The sequence below is a fragment of the Engystomops pustulosus genome, chromosome 11 (assembly GCF_040894005.1).
Source record: "Engystomops pustulosus chromosome 11, aEngPut4.maternal, whole genome shotgun sequence".
Lineage (NCBI taxonomy): Eukaryota > Metazoa > Chordata > Amphibia > Anura > Leptodactylidae > Engystomops > Engystomops pustulosus.
Window position 1 is genome coordinate 8,332,060 of NC_092421.1, and position 15,767 is coordinate 8,347,826.

Sequence of the window (15,767 nt, forward strand, 5' to 3'; positions counted from 1 at the left end):
AAAGAACCTCCTCTCCTCTAGGTGTAGAGGATGCCCCCTGTCTATGGTGATGGTAGAACCACCTCTCCTCTAGGTGTAGAGGATGCCCCCTGTCTATGGTGATGGTAGAACCTCCTCTCCTCTAGGTGTAGAGGATGTCCCCTGTCTATGGTGATGGTAGAACCTCCTCTCCTCTAGGTGTAGAGGATGCCCCTGTCTATGGTGATGGTAGAACCACCTCTCCTCTAGGTGTAGAGGATGCCCCCTGTCTATGGTGATGGTAGAACCTCCTCTCCTCTAGGTGTAGAGGATGCCCCTGTCTATGGTGATGGTAGAACCTCCTCTCCTCTAGGTGTAGAGGATGCCCCTTGTCTATGGTGATGGTAGAACCTCCTCTCCTCTAGGTGTAGAGGATGCCCCTGTCTATGGTGATGGTAGAACCTCCTCTCCTCTAGGTGTAGAGGATGCCCCCTGTCTATGGTGATGGTAGAACCTCCTCTCCTCTAGGTGTAGAGGATGCCCCTTGTCTATGGTGATGGTAGAACCTCCTCTCCTCTAGGTGTAGAGGATGCCCCCTGTCTATGGTGATGGTAGAACCTCCTCTCCTCTAGGTGTAGAGGATGCCCCCTGTCTATGGTGATGATAGAATCTCCTCTCCTCTAGGTGTAGAGGATGCCCCCTGTCTATGGTGATGGTAGAACCTCCTCTCCTCTAGGTGTAGAGGATGCCCCCTGTCTATGGTGATGGTAGAACCTCCTCTCCTCTAGGTGTAGAGGATGCCCCCTGTCTATGGTGATGGTAGCACCGCCCCTCCTCTAGGTGTAGAGGATGCCCCCTGTCTATGGTGATGATAGAATCTCCTCTCCTCTAGGTGTAGAGGATGCCCCCTGTCTATGGTGATGGTAGAACCTCCTCTCCTCTAGGTGTAGAGGATGCCTCCTGTCTATGGTGATGGTAGAACCTCCTCTCCTCTAGGTGTAGAGGATGCCCCATGTCTATAGTGATGGTAGAGCCTCCTCTCCTCTAGGTGTAGATGATGCCCCCTGTCTATGGTGATTATAGAACCTCCTCTCCTTTAGGTGTAGAGGATGCCCCCTGTCTATGGTGATGGTAGAACCTCCTCTCCTCTAGGTGTAGAGGATGCCCCCTGTCTATGGTGATGGTAGAACCTCCTCTCCTCTAGGTGTAGAGGATGCCCCCTGTCTATGGTGATGGTAGAACCTCCTCTCCTCTAGGTGTAGAGGATGTCCCCTGTCTATGGTGATGGTAGAACCGCCTTTCCTCTAGGTGTAGAGGATGCCCCCTGTCTATGGTGATGATAGGATCTCCTCTCCTCTAGGTGTAGAGGATGCCCCCTGTCTATGGTGATGGTAGAACCTCCTCTCCTCTAGGTGTAGAGGATGCCTCCTGTCTATGGTGATGGTAGAACCTCCTCTCCTCTAGGTGTAGAGGATGCCCCCTGTCTATGGTGATGGTAGAACCTCCTCTCCTCTAGGTGTAGAGGATGCCCCTGTCTATGGTGATGGTAGAACCTTCCCTCCTCTAGGTGTAGAGGATGCCTCCTGTCTATGGTGATGGTAGAACCTCCTCTCCTCTAGGTGTAGAGGATGTCCCCTGTCTATGGTGATGGTAGAACCGCCTCTCCTCTAGGTGTAGCGGATAACCCCTGTCTATGGTGATGGTAGAGCCTCCTCTCCTCTAGGTGTAGAGGATGCCCCCTGTCTATGGTGATGGTAGAACCTCCTCTCCTCTAGGTGTAGAGGATGTCCCCTGTCTATGGTGATGGTAGAACCTCCTCTCCTCTAGGTGTAGAGGATGCCCCTGTCTATGGTGATGGAAGAACCACCTCTCCTCTAGGTGTAGAGGATGTCCCCTGTCTATGGTGATGGTAGAACCGCCTCTCCTCTAGGTGTAGCGGATAACCCCTGTCTATGGTGATGGTAGAGCCTCCTCTCCTCTAGGTGTAGAGGATGCCCCCTGTCTATGGTGATGGTAGGACCTCCTCTCCTCTAGGTGTAGAGGATGCCCCTGTCTATGGTGATGGTAGAACCTCCTCTCCTCTAGGTGTAGAGGATGCCCCTTGTCTATGGTGATGGTAGAACCTCCTCTCCTCTAGGTGTAGAGGATGCCCCTGTCTATGGTGATAGTAGAACCTCCTCCTCTAGGTGTAGAGGATGCCCCCTGTCTATGGTGATGGTAGAACCTCCTCTCCTCTAGGTGTAGAGGATGCCCCCTGTCTATGGTGATGGTAGAACCTCCTCTCCTCTAGGTGTAGAGGATGCTCCCTGTCTATGGTGATGGTAGAACCTCCTCTCCTCTAGGTGTAGAGGATGCACCCTGTCTATGGTGATGGTAGAACCTCCTCTCCTCTAGGTGTAGAGGATGCCCCCTGTCTATGGTGATGGTAGAACCTCCTCTCCTCTAGGTGTAGAGGATGCCCCCTGTCTATGGTGATGGTAGAACCTCCTCTCCTCTAGGTGTAGAGGATGCCCCCTGTCTATGGTGATGGTAGAACCTCCCCTCCTCTAGGTGTAGAGGATGCCCCCTGTCTATGGTGATGGTAGAACCGCCTCTCCTCTAGGTGTAGCGGATAACCCCTGTCTATGGTGATGGTAGAGCCTCCTCTCCTCTAGGTGTAGAGGATGCCCCCTGTCTATGGTGATGGTAGAACCTCCTCTCCTCTAGGTGTAGAGGATGTCCCCTGTCTATGGTGATGGTAGAACCTCCTCTCCTCTAGGTGTAGAGGATGCCCCTGTCTATGGTGATGGAAGAACCACCTCTCCTCTAGGTGTAGAGGATGTCCCCTGTCTATGGTGATGGTAGAACCGCCTCTCCTCTAGGTGTAGCGGATAACCCCTGTCTATGGTGATGGTAGAGCCTCCTCTCCTCTAGGTGTAGAGGATGCCCCCTGTCTATGGTGATGGTAGGACCTCCTCTCCTCTAGGTGTAGAGGATGCCCCTGTCTATGGTGATGGTAGAACCTCCTCTCCTCTAGGTGTAGAGGATGCCCCTTGTCTATGGTGATGGTAGAACCTCCTCTCCTCTAGGTGTAGAGGATGCCCCTGTCTATGGTGATAGTAGAACCTCCTCCTCTAGGTGTAGAGGATGCCCCCTGTCTATGGTGATGGTAGAACCTCCTCTCCTCTAGGTGTAGAGGATGCCCCCTGTCTATGGTGATGGTAGAACCTCCTCTCCTCTAGGTGTAGAGGATGCTCCCTGTCTATGGTGATGGTAGAACCTCCTCTCCTCTAGGTGTAGAGGATGCACCCTGTCTATGGTGATGGTAGAACCTCCTCTCCTCTAGGTGTAGAGGATGCCCCCTGTCTATGGTGATGGTAGAACCTCCTCTCCTCTAGGTGTAGAGGATGCCCCCTGTCTATGGTGATGGTAGAACCTCCTCTCCTCTAGGTGTAGAGGATGCCCCCTGTCTATGGTGATGGTAGAACCTCCTCTCCTCTAGGTGTAGAGGATGCCCCCTGTCTATGGTGATGGTAGCACCGCCCCTCCTCTAGGTGTAGAGGATGCCCCCTGTCTATGATGATGATAGAATCTCCTCTCCTCTAGGTGTAGAGGATGCCCCCTGTCTATGGTGATGGAAGAACCTCCTATCCTCTAGGTGTAGAGGATGCCTCCTGTCTATGGTGATGGTAGAACCTCCTCTCCTCTAGGTGTAGAGGATGCCCCATGTCTATGGTGATGGTAGAGCCTCCTCTCCTCTAGGTGTAGATGATGCCCCCTGTCTATGGTGATTATAGAACCTCCTCTCCTCTAGGTGTAGAGGATGCCCCCTGTCTATGGTGATGGTAGAACCTCCTCTCCTCTAGGTGTAGAGGATGCCCCCTGTCTATGGTGATGGTAGAACCTCCTCTCCTCTAGGTGTAGAGGATGCCCCCTGTCTATGGTGATGGTAGAACCTCCTCTCCTCTAGGTGTAGAGGATGCCTCCTGTCTATGGTGATGGTAGAACCTCCTCTCCTCTAGGTGTAGAGGATGTCCCCTGTCTATGGTGATGGTAGAACCGCCTCTCCTCTAGGTGTAGAGGATGCCCCCTGTCTATGGTGATGGTAGACCCTCCTCTCCTCTAGGTGTAGAGGGTGCCCCCTGTCTATGGTGATGATAGAATCTCCTCTTCTCTAGGTGTAGAGGATGCCCCCTGTCTATGGTGATGGTAGAACCTCCTCTCCTCTAGGTGTAGAGGATGCCTCCTGTCTATGGTGATGGTAGAACCTCCTCTCCTCTAGGTGTAGAGGATGCCCCCTGTCTATGGTGATGGTAGAACCTCCTCTCCTCTAGGTGTAGAGGATGCCTCCTGTCTATGGTGATGGTAGAACCTCCTCTCCTCTAGGTGTAGAGGATGTCCCCTGTCTATGGTGATGGTAGAACCTCCTCTCCTCTAGGTGTAGAGGATGCCCCCTGTCTATGGTGATGGTAGAACCTCCTCTCCTCTAGGTGTAGAGGATGTCCCCTGTCTATGGTGATGATAGAACCTCCTCTCCTCTAGGTGCAGAGGATGCCCCCTGTCTATGGTGATGGTGGATCCTCCTCTCCTCTAGGTGTAGAGGATGTCCCCTGTCTATGGTGATGGAAGAACCTCCTATCCTCTAGGTGTAGAGGATGCCTCCTGTCTATGGTGATGGTAGAACCTCCTCTCCTCTAGGTGTAGAGGATGCCCCATGTCTATGGTGATGGTAGAGCCTCCTCTCCTCTAGGTGTAGATGATGCCCCCTGTCTATGGTGATTATAGAACCTCCTCTCCTCTAGGTGTAGAGGATGCCCCCTGTCTATGGTGATGGTAGAACCTCCTCTCCTCTAGGTGTAGAGGATGCCCCCTGTCTATGGTGATGGTAGAACCTCCTCTCCTCTAGGTGTAGAGGATGCCCCCTGTCTATGGTGATGGTAGAACCTCCTCTCCTCTAGGTGTAGAGGATGCCTCCTGTCTATGGTGATGGTAGAACCTCCTCTCCTCTAGGTGTAGAGGATGTCCCCTGTCTATGGTGATGGTAGAACCGCCTCTCCTCTAGGTGTAGAGGATGCCCCCTGTCTATGGTGATGGTAGACCCTCCTCTCCTCTAGGTGTAGAGGGTGCCCCCTGTCTATGGTGATGATAGAATCTCCTCTTCTCTAGGTGTAGAGGATGCCCCCTGTCTATGGTGATGGTAGAACCTCCTCTCCTCTAGGTGTAGAGGATGCCTCCTGTCTATGGTGATGGTAGAACCTCCTCTCCTCTAGGTGTAGAGGATGCCCCCTGTCTATGGTGATGGTAGAACCTCCTCTCCTCTAGGTGTAGAGGATGCCTCCTGTCTATGGTGATGGTAGAACCTCCTCTCCTCTAGGTGTAGAGGATGTCCCCTGTCTATGGTGATGGTAGAACCTCCTCTCCTCTAGGTGTAGAGGATGCCCCCTGTCTATGGTGATGGTAGAACCTCCTCTCCTCTAGGTGTAGAGGATGTCCCCTGTCTATGGTGATGATAGAACCTCCTCTCCTCTAGGTGCAGAGGATGCCCCCTGTCTATGGTGATGGTGGATCCTCCTCTCCTCTAGGTGTAGAGCAGGGGTAGGGAACCTATGGCTCGGGAGCCATATGTGGCTCTTTTAATGGCAGCATCTGGCTCTCTGATAAATCATTGATTAATAGGGATCGGCAGTGTGTACATCTAAGACACACACAGCGATGATCACTGGATGCAGGCAGGGATGTTACCACTGCCTGTATCCTTTGTGTGACCCAGGCGCCATCGCCACACCGTTGCTTAGGTGACAGCACCTGTGTCATAGAGTAGAGCAGCATCCACTCCTCTCCACTCATCCATTGCCTAAGCAACGATGGCAGCGGTGCCTGGGTCATAGAGAAGAGTGAGGGAGTGATAAGAAGCTGCTGAAGAGCAGGTAGTATTCCCTTTTTTTCTGTGACTACCTATCTACTGGGGGTATGTGCTGGAGCTACCTATCTACTGGGTGCAAGTATGTGCTTGCACTACCTGTCTACTGAGAGGCATGTGCTGTGACTACCTATCTACTGGGGCCTGGGTGCATGTGCTGCGGCTACCTATCTACTGGGGGCATGTGCTGGGGCTAACTATCTATTGGGGCGGTATGTGCAGTGGCTACCTAGTTACTGGGGGCCATGTGAAGTGCCTACCTATTTACTGGGGGTACCTACTGGGGCTACCTATCTACGGGTGGCATGTTCTGTGGCTACCTATTTACTGGGGGGCATGCACTGGGGCTACCTATCTACTGGGGGGCATGTGCTGTGGCTACCTATTTACTAGCAGGCATGTGATGGTGCTACCTATCTACTAGGGGGGCATGTGAAGTGATTACCAGTATACTAGGGGACATGTTCTGTGGGTACCTATCTACTTGGGGGCATGTGCTGGGGCTAGATGTCTATTTGGGTGCATGTGCTGTGGCTACATATGTACTGGGGGGCATGTACTGGGGCTACCTATCTACTGGGGGGGGCATGTACTGGGGCTATCTATCTACTGGGGGTACCTATCTACTGGCGGCATGTGCTGTGGCTACCCATTTACTGGGGGATATGTACTGGGGCTAACTATCTACAGGGGGGCATGTGTTGTGGCTACCTATCTATTGGGGGGCATGTGCGGTGGCTACCTATTTATTGGGGGACATGTACTAGGGCTACCTATCTACTGGGGGACATGTGCCATGGCTACCTATCTACTGGGGGACATGTAATGGGGCTACCTATCTACTGGGGGACATGTGCCATGGCTACCTATCTACTGGTAGGAATGTGCATACTGTATGGCTCTCACAGAATTAAATTTTAAAATATGAAGTGTTCATGGCTCTCTCAGCCAAAAAGGTTCCTGACCCCTGGTGTAGAGGATGCCCCTGTCTATGGTGATAGTAGAACGTCCTCTCCTCTAGGTGTAGAGGATGCCCCCTGTCTATGATGATGGTAGAACCTCCTCTCCTCTAGGTGTAGAGGATGCCTCCTGTCTATGGTGATGGTAGAACCTCCTGTCCTCTAGGTGTAGAGGATGCCCCTGTCTATGGTGATGGTAGAACCTCCTCTCCTCTAGTTGCCCCCAGTGGTGTGCGCTCTTCTCTGCCCCCAGTAGTGTGCGCTCTTCTCCCCCCCCCCCCCAGACACACAGTAGTGTGCGCTCTTCTCTGTCCCCAGTAGTGTGCGCTCTTCCCCCCCCACACACACAGTAGTGTGCGCTCTTCTCCCCCCCCCCCCACAGTAGTGTGCGCTCTTCTCCCCCATCCCCCAAAGTAGTGTGCGCTCTTCTCCCCCCCCCACAGTAATGTGCGCTCTTCTCACCCCCCCCCCCCACAGTAGTGTGCGCTCTTTCCCCCCCCCCCCCCCACAGTAGTGTGCGCTCTTCCCCCCCCCCACAGTAGTGTGCGCTCTTCCCCCCCCACAGTAGTGTGCGCTCTCCCCCCCCCCCCACAGTAGTGTGCGCTCTTCCCCCTCCCCCCACAGTAGTGTGCGCTCTTCTCCCCCCCCCACAGTAGTGTGCGCTCTCCCCCCCCCCACAGTAGTATGCGCTCTTCTCCCCCCCCACAGTAGTGTGCGCTCTTCTCCCCCCCACAGTAGTGTGCGCTCTTCTCCCCCCCCACAGTAGTATGCGCTCTTCTCCCCCCACAGTAGTGTGCGCTCTTCTCCCCCCAACATTAGTGTGCGCTCTTCTCCCCCCCACAGTAGTGTGCGCTCTTCTCCCCCCCCCACAGTAGTGTGCGCTCTTCTCCCCCCCACAGTAGTATGCGCTCTTCTCCCCCCCCCCCCACAGTAGTGTGCGCTCTTCCCCCCCCAATATTGTGCGCTCCCCCCCCCCCACAGTGGTGTGCGCTCTTCTCCCCCCCCCCACAGTAGTGTGCGCTCTTCTCCCCCCCCAATAGTGTGCGCTCTTCTCCCCCCCCCAGTAGTGTGCGCTCTTCTCCCCCCCCCCCCAGTAGTGTGCGCTCTTCTCCCCCCCACAATAGTGTGTGCTCTTCTCCCCCCCCCAATAGTGTGCGCTCTTCTCCCCCCCCCAAGAGTGTGCGCTCTTCTCCCCCCCCCACAGTAGTGTGCGCTCTTCTCCCCCCCCCAATAGTGTGCGCTCTTCTCCCCCCCCCCAGTAGTGTGCGCTCTTCCCCCCCCCCCAGTAGTGTGCGCTCTTCTCCCCCCCACAATAGTGTGTGCTCTTCTCCCCCCCCCCAATAGTGTGCGCTCTTCTCCCCCCCACAATAGTGTGTGCTCTTCTCCCCCCCACAGTAGTGTGCGCTCTTCCCCCTCCCCCCACAGTAGTGTGCGCTCTTCTCCCCCCCCCACAGTAGTGTGCGCTCTCCCCCCCCCCACAGTAGTATGCGCTCTTCTCCCCCCCCACAGTAGTGTGCGCTCTTCTCCCCCCCACAGTAGTGTGCGCTCTTCTCCCCCCCCACAGTAGTATGCGCTCTTCTCCCCCCCACAGTAGTGTGCGCTCTTCTCCCCCCAACATTAGTGTGCGCTCTTCTCCCCCCCACAGTAGTGTGCGCTCTTCTCCCCCCCCCCCCACAGTAGTGTGCGCTCTTCTCCCCCCCACAGTAGTGTGCGCTCTTCTCCCCCCCACAGTAGTGTGCGCTCTTCTCCCCCCAATAGTGTGCGCTCTTCCCCCCCCCCCCCACAGTGGTGTGCGCTCTTCTCCCCCCCCCCCAGTAGTGTGCGCTCTTCTCCCCCCCCCCCACAGTAGTGTGCGCTCTTCTCCCCCCCCAATAGTGTGCGCTCTTCTCCCCCCCCCCCCCAGTAGTGTGCGCTCTTCTCCCCCCCCCCCCCCCCACAGTAGTGTGCGCTCTTCTCCCCCCCCAATAGTGTGCGCTCTTCTCCCCCCCCCCCAGTAGTGTGCGCTCTTCTCCCCCCCCCAGTAGTGTGCGCTCTTCTCCCCCCCCCCAGTAGTGTGCGCTCTTCTCCCCCCCACAATAGTGTGTGCTCTCCCCCCCCCCCAATAGTGTGCGCTCTTCTCCCCCCCACAATAGTGTGTGCTCTTCTCCCCCCCACAGTAGTGTGCGCTCTTCCCCCTCCCCCCACAGTAGTGTGCGCTCTTCTCCCCCCCACAGTAGTGTGCGCTCTTCCCCCCCCCCCCACAGTAGTATGCGCTCTTCTCCCCCCCACAGTAGTGTGCGCTCTTCTCCCCCCCACAGTAGTGTGCGCTCTTCTCCCCCCAACAGTAGTGTGCGCTCTTCTCCCCCCCACAGTAGTGTGCGCTCTTCTCCCCCCCCACAGTAGTGTGCGCTCTTCTCCCCCCCACAGTAGTATGCGCTCTTCTCCCCCCCCACAGTAGTGTGCGCTCTTCTCCCCCCCACAGTAGTGTGCACTCTTCTCCCCCCACAGTAGTGTGCGCTCTTCTCCCCCCCACAGTAGTATGCGCTCTTCTCCCCCCCACAGTAGTGTGCACTCTTCTCCCCCCACAGTAGTGTGCGCTCTTCTCCCCCCCACAGTAGTGTGCGCTCTTCTCCCCACCACAGTAGTGTGCGCTCTTCTCCCCCCCACAGTAGTGTGCGCTCTTCTCCCCCCCACAGTAGTGTGCGCTCTTCTCCCCCCCCACAGTAGTGTGCGCTCTTCTCCCCCCCCCCCCACAGTAGTGTGTGCTCTTCTCCCCCCCCCCCCCCACAGTAGTGTGCGCTCTTCTCCCCCCCCCCCCCACAGTAGTGTGCGCTCTTCTCCCCCACCCCCCCAACAGTAGTGTGCGCTCTTCTCCCCCCCCCCAATAGTGTGCGCTCTTCTCCCCCCCCCAGTAGTGTGCGCTCTTCTCCCCCCCCCCAGTAGTGTGCGCTCTTCTCCCCCCCCCACAATAGTGTGCGCTCTTCTCCCCCCCACAATAGTGTGTGCTCTTCTCCCCCCCACAATAGTGTGTGCTCTCCCTCCCCCCCCCACACAGTAGTGTGCCCTCTTCTCTGCCCCCAGTAATGTGCGCTCACTGGGACCTTCACACCTGAGAGCCACTTATAGCCCTCGGACTACAACTCCCGCCATGCATTGCAGCACTACAAGGAGGCCCACAGCAGTGTCACGTGATCAGCTGCGCGAAGCCTCGGACACCGAGAGGAGGGATGGACTCACGTACAGGCCGGACCCCGCCTCCCACTTGTCACATGGCCGTGACGTCATCAACATCCTGTAGTCGTGCCCACATTTCCGGGTTAGGTCCAGGTGAAGAGATGGACCGAACCCTGAGGTAACAGACTGTGCGGCATATAGAGGGAGGAGGAGGACACTGACTATAGACTGTGCGCTATATAGAGGGAGGAGGACACTGACTATAGACTGTGCACTATATAGAGGGAGGAGGACACTGACTATAGACTGTGCACTATATAGAGGGAGGAGGACACTGACTATAGACTGTGCGCTATATAGAGGGAGGAGGAGGACACTGACTATAGACTGTGCGCTATATAGAGGGAGGAGGACACTGACTATAGACTGTGCGGTATATAGAGGGAGGAGGACACTGACTATAGACTGTGCGCTATATAGAGGGAGGAGGACACTGACTATAGACTGTGCGCTATATAGAGGGAGGAGGACACTGACTATAGACTGTGCGGTATATAGAGGGAGGAGGACACTGACTATAGACTGTGCTGTATATAGAGGGAGGAGGACACTGACTATAGACTGTGCGCTATATAGAGGGAGGAGGACACTGACTATAGACTGTGCGCTATATAGAGGGAGGAGGACACTGATTATAGACTGTGCGCTATATAGAGGGAGGAGGAGGAGGACACTGACTATAGACTGTGCGCTATATAGAGGGAGGAGGACACTGACTATAGACTGTGCGCTATATAGAGGGAGGAGGACACTGACTATAGACTGTGCGCTGTATAGAGGGAGGAGGAGGAGGACACTGACTATAGACTGTGCGCTATATAGAGGGAGGAGGACACTGATTATAGACTGTGCGCTATATAGAGGGAGGAGGAGGAGGACACTGACTATAGACTGTGCGCTATATAGAGGGAGGAGGACACTGACTATAGACTGTGCGCTATATAGAGGGAGGAGGACACTGACTATAGACTGTGCGCTATATAGAGGGAGGAGGACACTGACTATAGACTGTGCTGTATATAGAGGGAGGAGGACACTGACTATAGACTGTGCGCTATATAGAGGGAGGAGGACACTGACTATAGACTGTGCGCTATATAGAGGGAGGAGGACACTGATTATAGACTGTGCGCTATATAGAGGGAGGAGGAGGAGGACACTGACTATAGACTGTGCGCTATATAGAGGGAGGAGGACACTGACTATAGACTGTGCGCTATATAGAGGAAGGAGGAGGACACTGACTATAGTCTGTGCGCTATATAGAGGGAGGAGGAGGACACTGACTATAGACTGTGCGCTATATAGAGGGAGGAGGACACTGACTATAGACTGTGCGCTATATAGAGGGAGGAGGACACTGACTATAGACTGTGCGCTATATAGAGGGAGGAGGAGGACACTGACTATAGACTGTGCGCTATATAGAGGGAGGAGGAGGACACTGACTATAGACTGTGCGCTATATAGAGGGAGGAGGAGGACACTGACTATAGACTGTGCGCTATATAGAGGGAGGAGGAGGACACTGACTATAGACTGTGCGCTATATAGAGGGAGGAGGAGGACACTGACTATAGACTGTGCGCTATATAGAGGGAGGAGGAGGACACTGACTATAGACTGTGCGCTATATAGAGGGAGGAGGAGGACACTGACTATAGACTGTGCGCTATATAGAGGGAGGAGGAGGACACTGACTATAGACTGTGCGCTATATAGAGGGAGGAGGAGGACACTGACTATAGACTGTGCGCTATATAGAGGGAGGAGGACACTGACTATAGACTGTGCGCTATATAGAGGGAGGAGGACACTGACTATAGACTATGCGCTATATAGAGGGAGGAGGACACTGACTATAGACTGTGCGCTGTATAGAGGGAGGAGGACACTGACTATAGACTGTGCGCTATATAGAGGGAGGAGGACACTGACTGTAGACTGCACGCTGTATAGAGGGAGGAGGAGGACACTGACTATAGACTGTGCTATATAGAGGGAGGAGGAGGAGGACACTGACTATAGACTGCGCTATATAGAGGGAGGAGGACACTGACTATAGACTGTGCACTATATAGAGGGAGGAGGACACTGACTATATACTGTGCACTATATAGAGGGAGGAGGACACTGACTATAGACTGTGCACTATATAGAGGGAGGAGGAGGAGGACACTGACTATAGACTGTGCGCTGTATAGAGGGAGGAGGACACTGACTATAGACTGTGCGCTATATAGAGGGAGGAGGACACTGACTATAGACTGTGCGCTATATAGAGGGAGGACGAGGAGGACACTGACTATAGACTGTGCGCTATATAGAGGGAGGAGGACACTGACTATAGACTGTGCGCTATATAGAGGGAGGAGGACACTGACTATAGACTGTGCGCTATATAGAGGGAGGAGGACACTGACTATAGACTGTGCGCTATATAGAGGGAGGAGGACACTGATTATAGACTGTGCGCTATATAGAGGGAGGAAGACACTGACTATAGACTGCGCTATATAGAGGGAGGAGGACACTGACTATAGACTGTGCGCTATATAGATGGAGGAGGACACTGACTATAGACTGTGCGCTATATAGAGGGAGGAGGACACTGACTATAGACTGTGCGCTATATAGAGGGAGGAGGACACTGACTATAGACTGTGCGCTATATAGAGGGAGGAGGACACTGACTATAGACTGTGCGCTATATAGAGGGAGGATGAGGAGGACACTGACTATAGACTGTGCGCTATATAGAGGGAGGAGGACACTGACTGTAGACTGTGCACTGTATAGAGGGAGGAGGAGGACACTGACTATAGACTGTGCGCTATATAGAGGGAGGAGGAGGAGGACACTGACTATAGACTGCGCTATATAGAGGGAGGAGGACACTGACTATAGACTGTGCACTATATAGAGGGAGGAGGACACTGACTATATACTGTGCACTATATAGAGGGAGGAGGACACTGACTATAGACTGTGCACTATATAGAGGGAGGAGGAGGAGGACACTGACTATAGACTGTGCACTGTATAGAGGGAGGAGGACACTGACTATAGACTGTGCGCTATATAGAGGGAGGAGGACACTGACTATAGACTGTGCGCTATATAGAGGGAGGAGGACACTGACTATAGACTGTGCGCTATATAGAGGGAGGACGAGGAGGACACTGACTATAGACTGTGCGCTATATAGAGGGAGGAGGACACTGATTATAGACTGTGCGCTATATAGAGGGAGGAGGACACTGACTATAGACTGTGCGCTATATAGAGGGAGGAGGACACTGACTATAGACTGTGCGCTATATAGAGGGAGGACGAGGAGGACACTGACTATAGACTGTGCGCTATATAGAGGAAGGACGACACTGACTATAGACTGTGCGCTATATAGAGGGAGGAGGACACTGACTATAGACTGTGCGCTGTATAGAGGGAGGAGGACACTGACTATAGACTGTGCGGTATATAGAGGGGGGAGGAGGAGGACACTGACTATAGACTGTGCGCTATATAGAGGGAGGAGGAGGAGGACACTGACTATAGACTGTGCGCTATATAGAGGGAGGAGGACACTGACTATAGACTGTGCGCTATATAGAGGGAGGACGAGGAGGACACTGACTATAGACTGTGCGCTATATAGAGGGAGGAGGACACTGACTATAGACTGTGCGCTATATAGAGGGAGGAGGACACTGACTATAGACTGTGCGCTGTATAGAGGGAGGAGGACACTGACTATAGACTGTGCGGTATATAGAGGGAGGAGGACACTGACTATAGACTGTGCGCTATATAGAGGGAGGAGGACACTGACTATAGACTGTGCGCTATATAGAGGGAGGAGGACACTGACTATAGACTGTGCGCTATATAGAGGGAGGAGGACACTGATTATAGACTGTGCGCTATATAGAGGGAGGAAGACACTGACTATAGACTGCGCTATATAGAGGGAGGAGGACACTGACTATAGACTGCGCTATATAGAGGGAGGAGGACACTGACTATAGACTGTGCGTTATATAGAGGGAGGAGGACACTGACTATAGACTGTGCGCTGTATAGAGGGAGGAGGACACTGACTATAGACTGTGCGCTATATAGATGGAGGACGAGGAGGACACTGACTATAGACTGTGCGCTATATAGAGAGAGGAGGACACTGACTATAGACTGTGCGCTATATAGAGGGAGGAGGACACTGACTATAGACTGTGCGCTATATAGAGGGAGGAGGACACTGACTATAGACTGTGCGCTATATAGAGGGAGGAGGACACTGACTATAGACTGTGCGCTATATAGAGGGAGGAGGACACTGACTATAGACTGTGTGCTGTATAGAGGGAGGACGAGGAGGACACTGACTATAGACTGTGCGCTATATAGAGGGAGGAGGACACTGACTGTAGACTGTGCGCTATATAGAGGGAGGAGGACACTGACTATAGACTGTGCACTATATAGAGGGAGGAGGACACTGACTATATACTGTGCACTATATAGAGGGAGGAGGACACTGACTATAGACTGTGCACTATATAGAGGGAGGAGGAGGAGGACACTGACTATAGACTGTGCGCTATATAGAGGGAGGAGGACACTGACTATAGACTGTGCGCTATATAGAGGGAGCAGGAGGACACTGACTATAGACTGTGTGCTATATAGAGGAAGGAGGAGGAGGAGGACACTGACTATAGACTGTGGCTATATAGGGGGAGGAGGAGGAGGACACTGACTATAGACTGTGCGCTATATAGAGGAAGGAGGAGGAGGAGGACACTGACTATAGACTGTGGCTATATAGAGGGAGGAGGAGGAGGACACTGACTATAGACTGTGCGCTATATAGAGGAAGGAGGAGGAGGAGGACACTGGCTATAGACTGTGCGCTATATAGAGGGAGGACGACACTGACTATAGACTGTGCGCTATATAGAGGGAGGAGGACACTGACTATAGACTGTGGCTATATAGAGGGAGGAGGAGGAGGACACTGGCTATAGACTGTGCGCTATATAGAGGGAGGAGGAGGACACTGGCTATAGACTGTGCGCTATATAGAGGGAGGAGGAGGACACTGACTATAGACTGTGCGCTATATAGAGGGAGGACGACACTGACTATAGACTGTGCGCTATATAGAGGGAGGAGGAGGACACTGGCTATAGACTGTGCGCTATATAGAGGGAGGAGGAGGAGGACACTGACTATAGACTGTTAATCTTCTTGTGATCTCCTTCCTCTGCAGCGCTGGGGAGATGTATATCCATTAATGTTTCTTCAGGATCGGGGCCGACATGGAGAAGACTCCTCACAGTCTCCTTCACAAGAGAAACAAGATGAGTGACTCACAGAAGATGGACCGGTGCAAAAACAAGATCAGAGACTGTATATTCAATCTCACCCAGGAGATCATTCACCTGCTGACCGGAGAGGTGAGGGATTCTGGGTAATAGATCACATGACATCACTCTTATCTGTATTAATAACACAGGACATGACTGGTGAGGTGAGGGATTCTGGGTAATAGATCACATGACATCACTATTATCTGTATTAATAACACAGGACATGACTGGAGAGGTGAGGGATTCTGGGTAATAGATCACATGACATCACTCTTATCTGTATTAATAACACAGGACATGACTGGAGAGGTGAGGGATTCTGGGTAATAGATCACATGACATCAGTCTTATCTGTATTAATAA

At 53.4% G+C, this 15,767-nt stretch overlaps 1 protein-coding gene across 8 annotated transcripts in view; it reads left to right on the forward strand.

Moving 5' to 3' along the window:
* LOC140106026 (uncharacterized) overlaps positions 1-15,767 on the forward strand; it is a 582,332-nt gene that overhangs the window by 216,964 nt on the left and 349,601 nt on the right. For 2 of the 8 annotated variants that reach the window (XM_072130190.1, XM_072130189.1), the window contains exons 1-2: positions 9,951-10,147; positions 15,305-15,491. The exons of 2 other annotated variants lie outside the window; for them this stretch is intronic. In XM_072130190.1, coding sequence (XP_071986291.1) covers positions 15,354-15,491 — 138 coding nt within the window. In that variant the 5' untranslated portion in view covers positions 9,951-10,147; positions 15,305-15,353. Of the gene's footprint in view, positions 1-9,927; positions 10,148-15,304; positions 15,492-15,767 lie in introns of those variants that run through there. 4 more of the 8 variants (XM_072130187.1, XM_072130188.1, XM_072130182.1 and 1 more) reach the window with 4 other exon arrangements.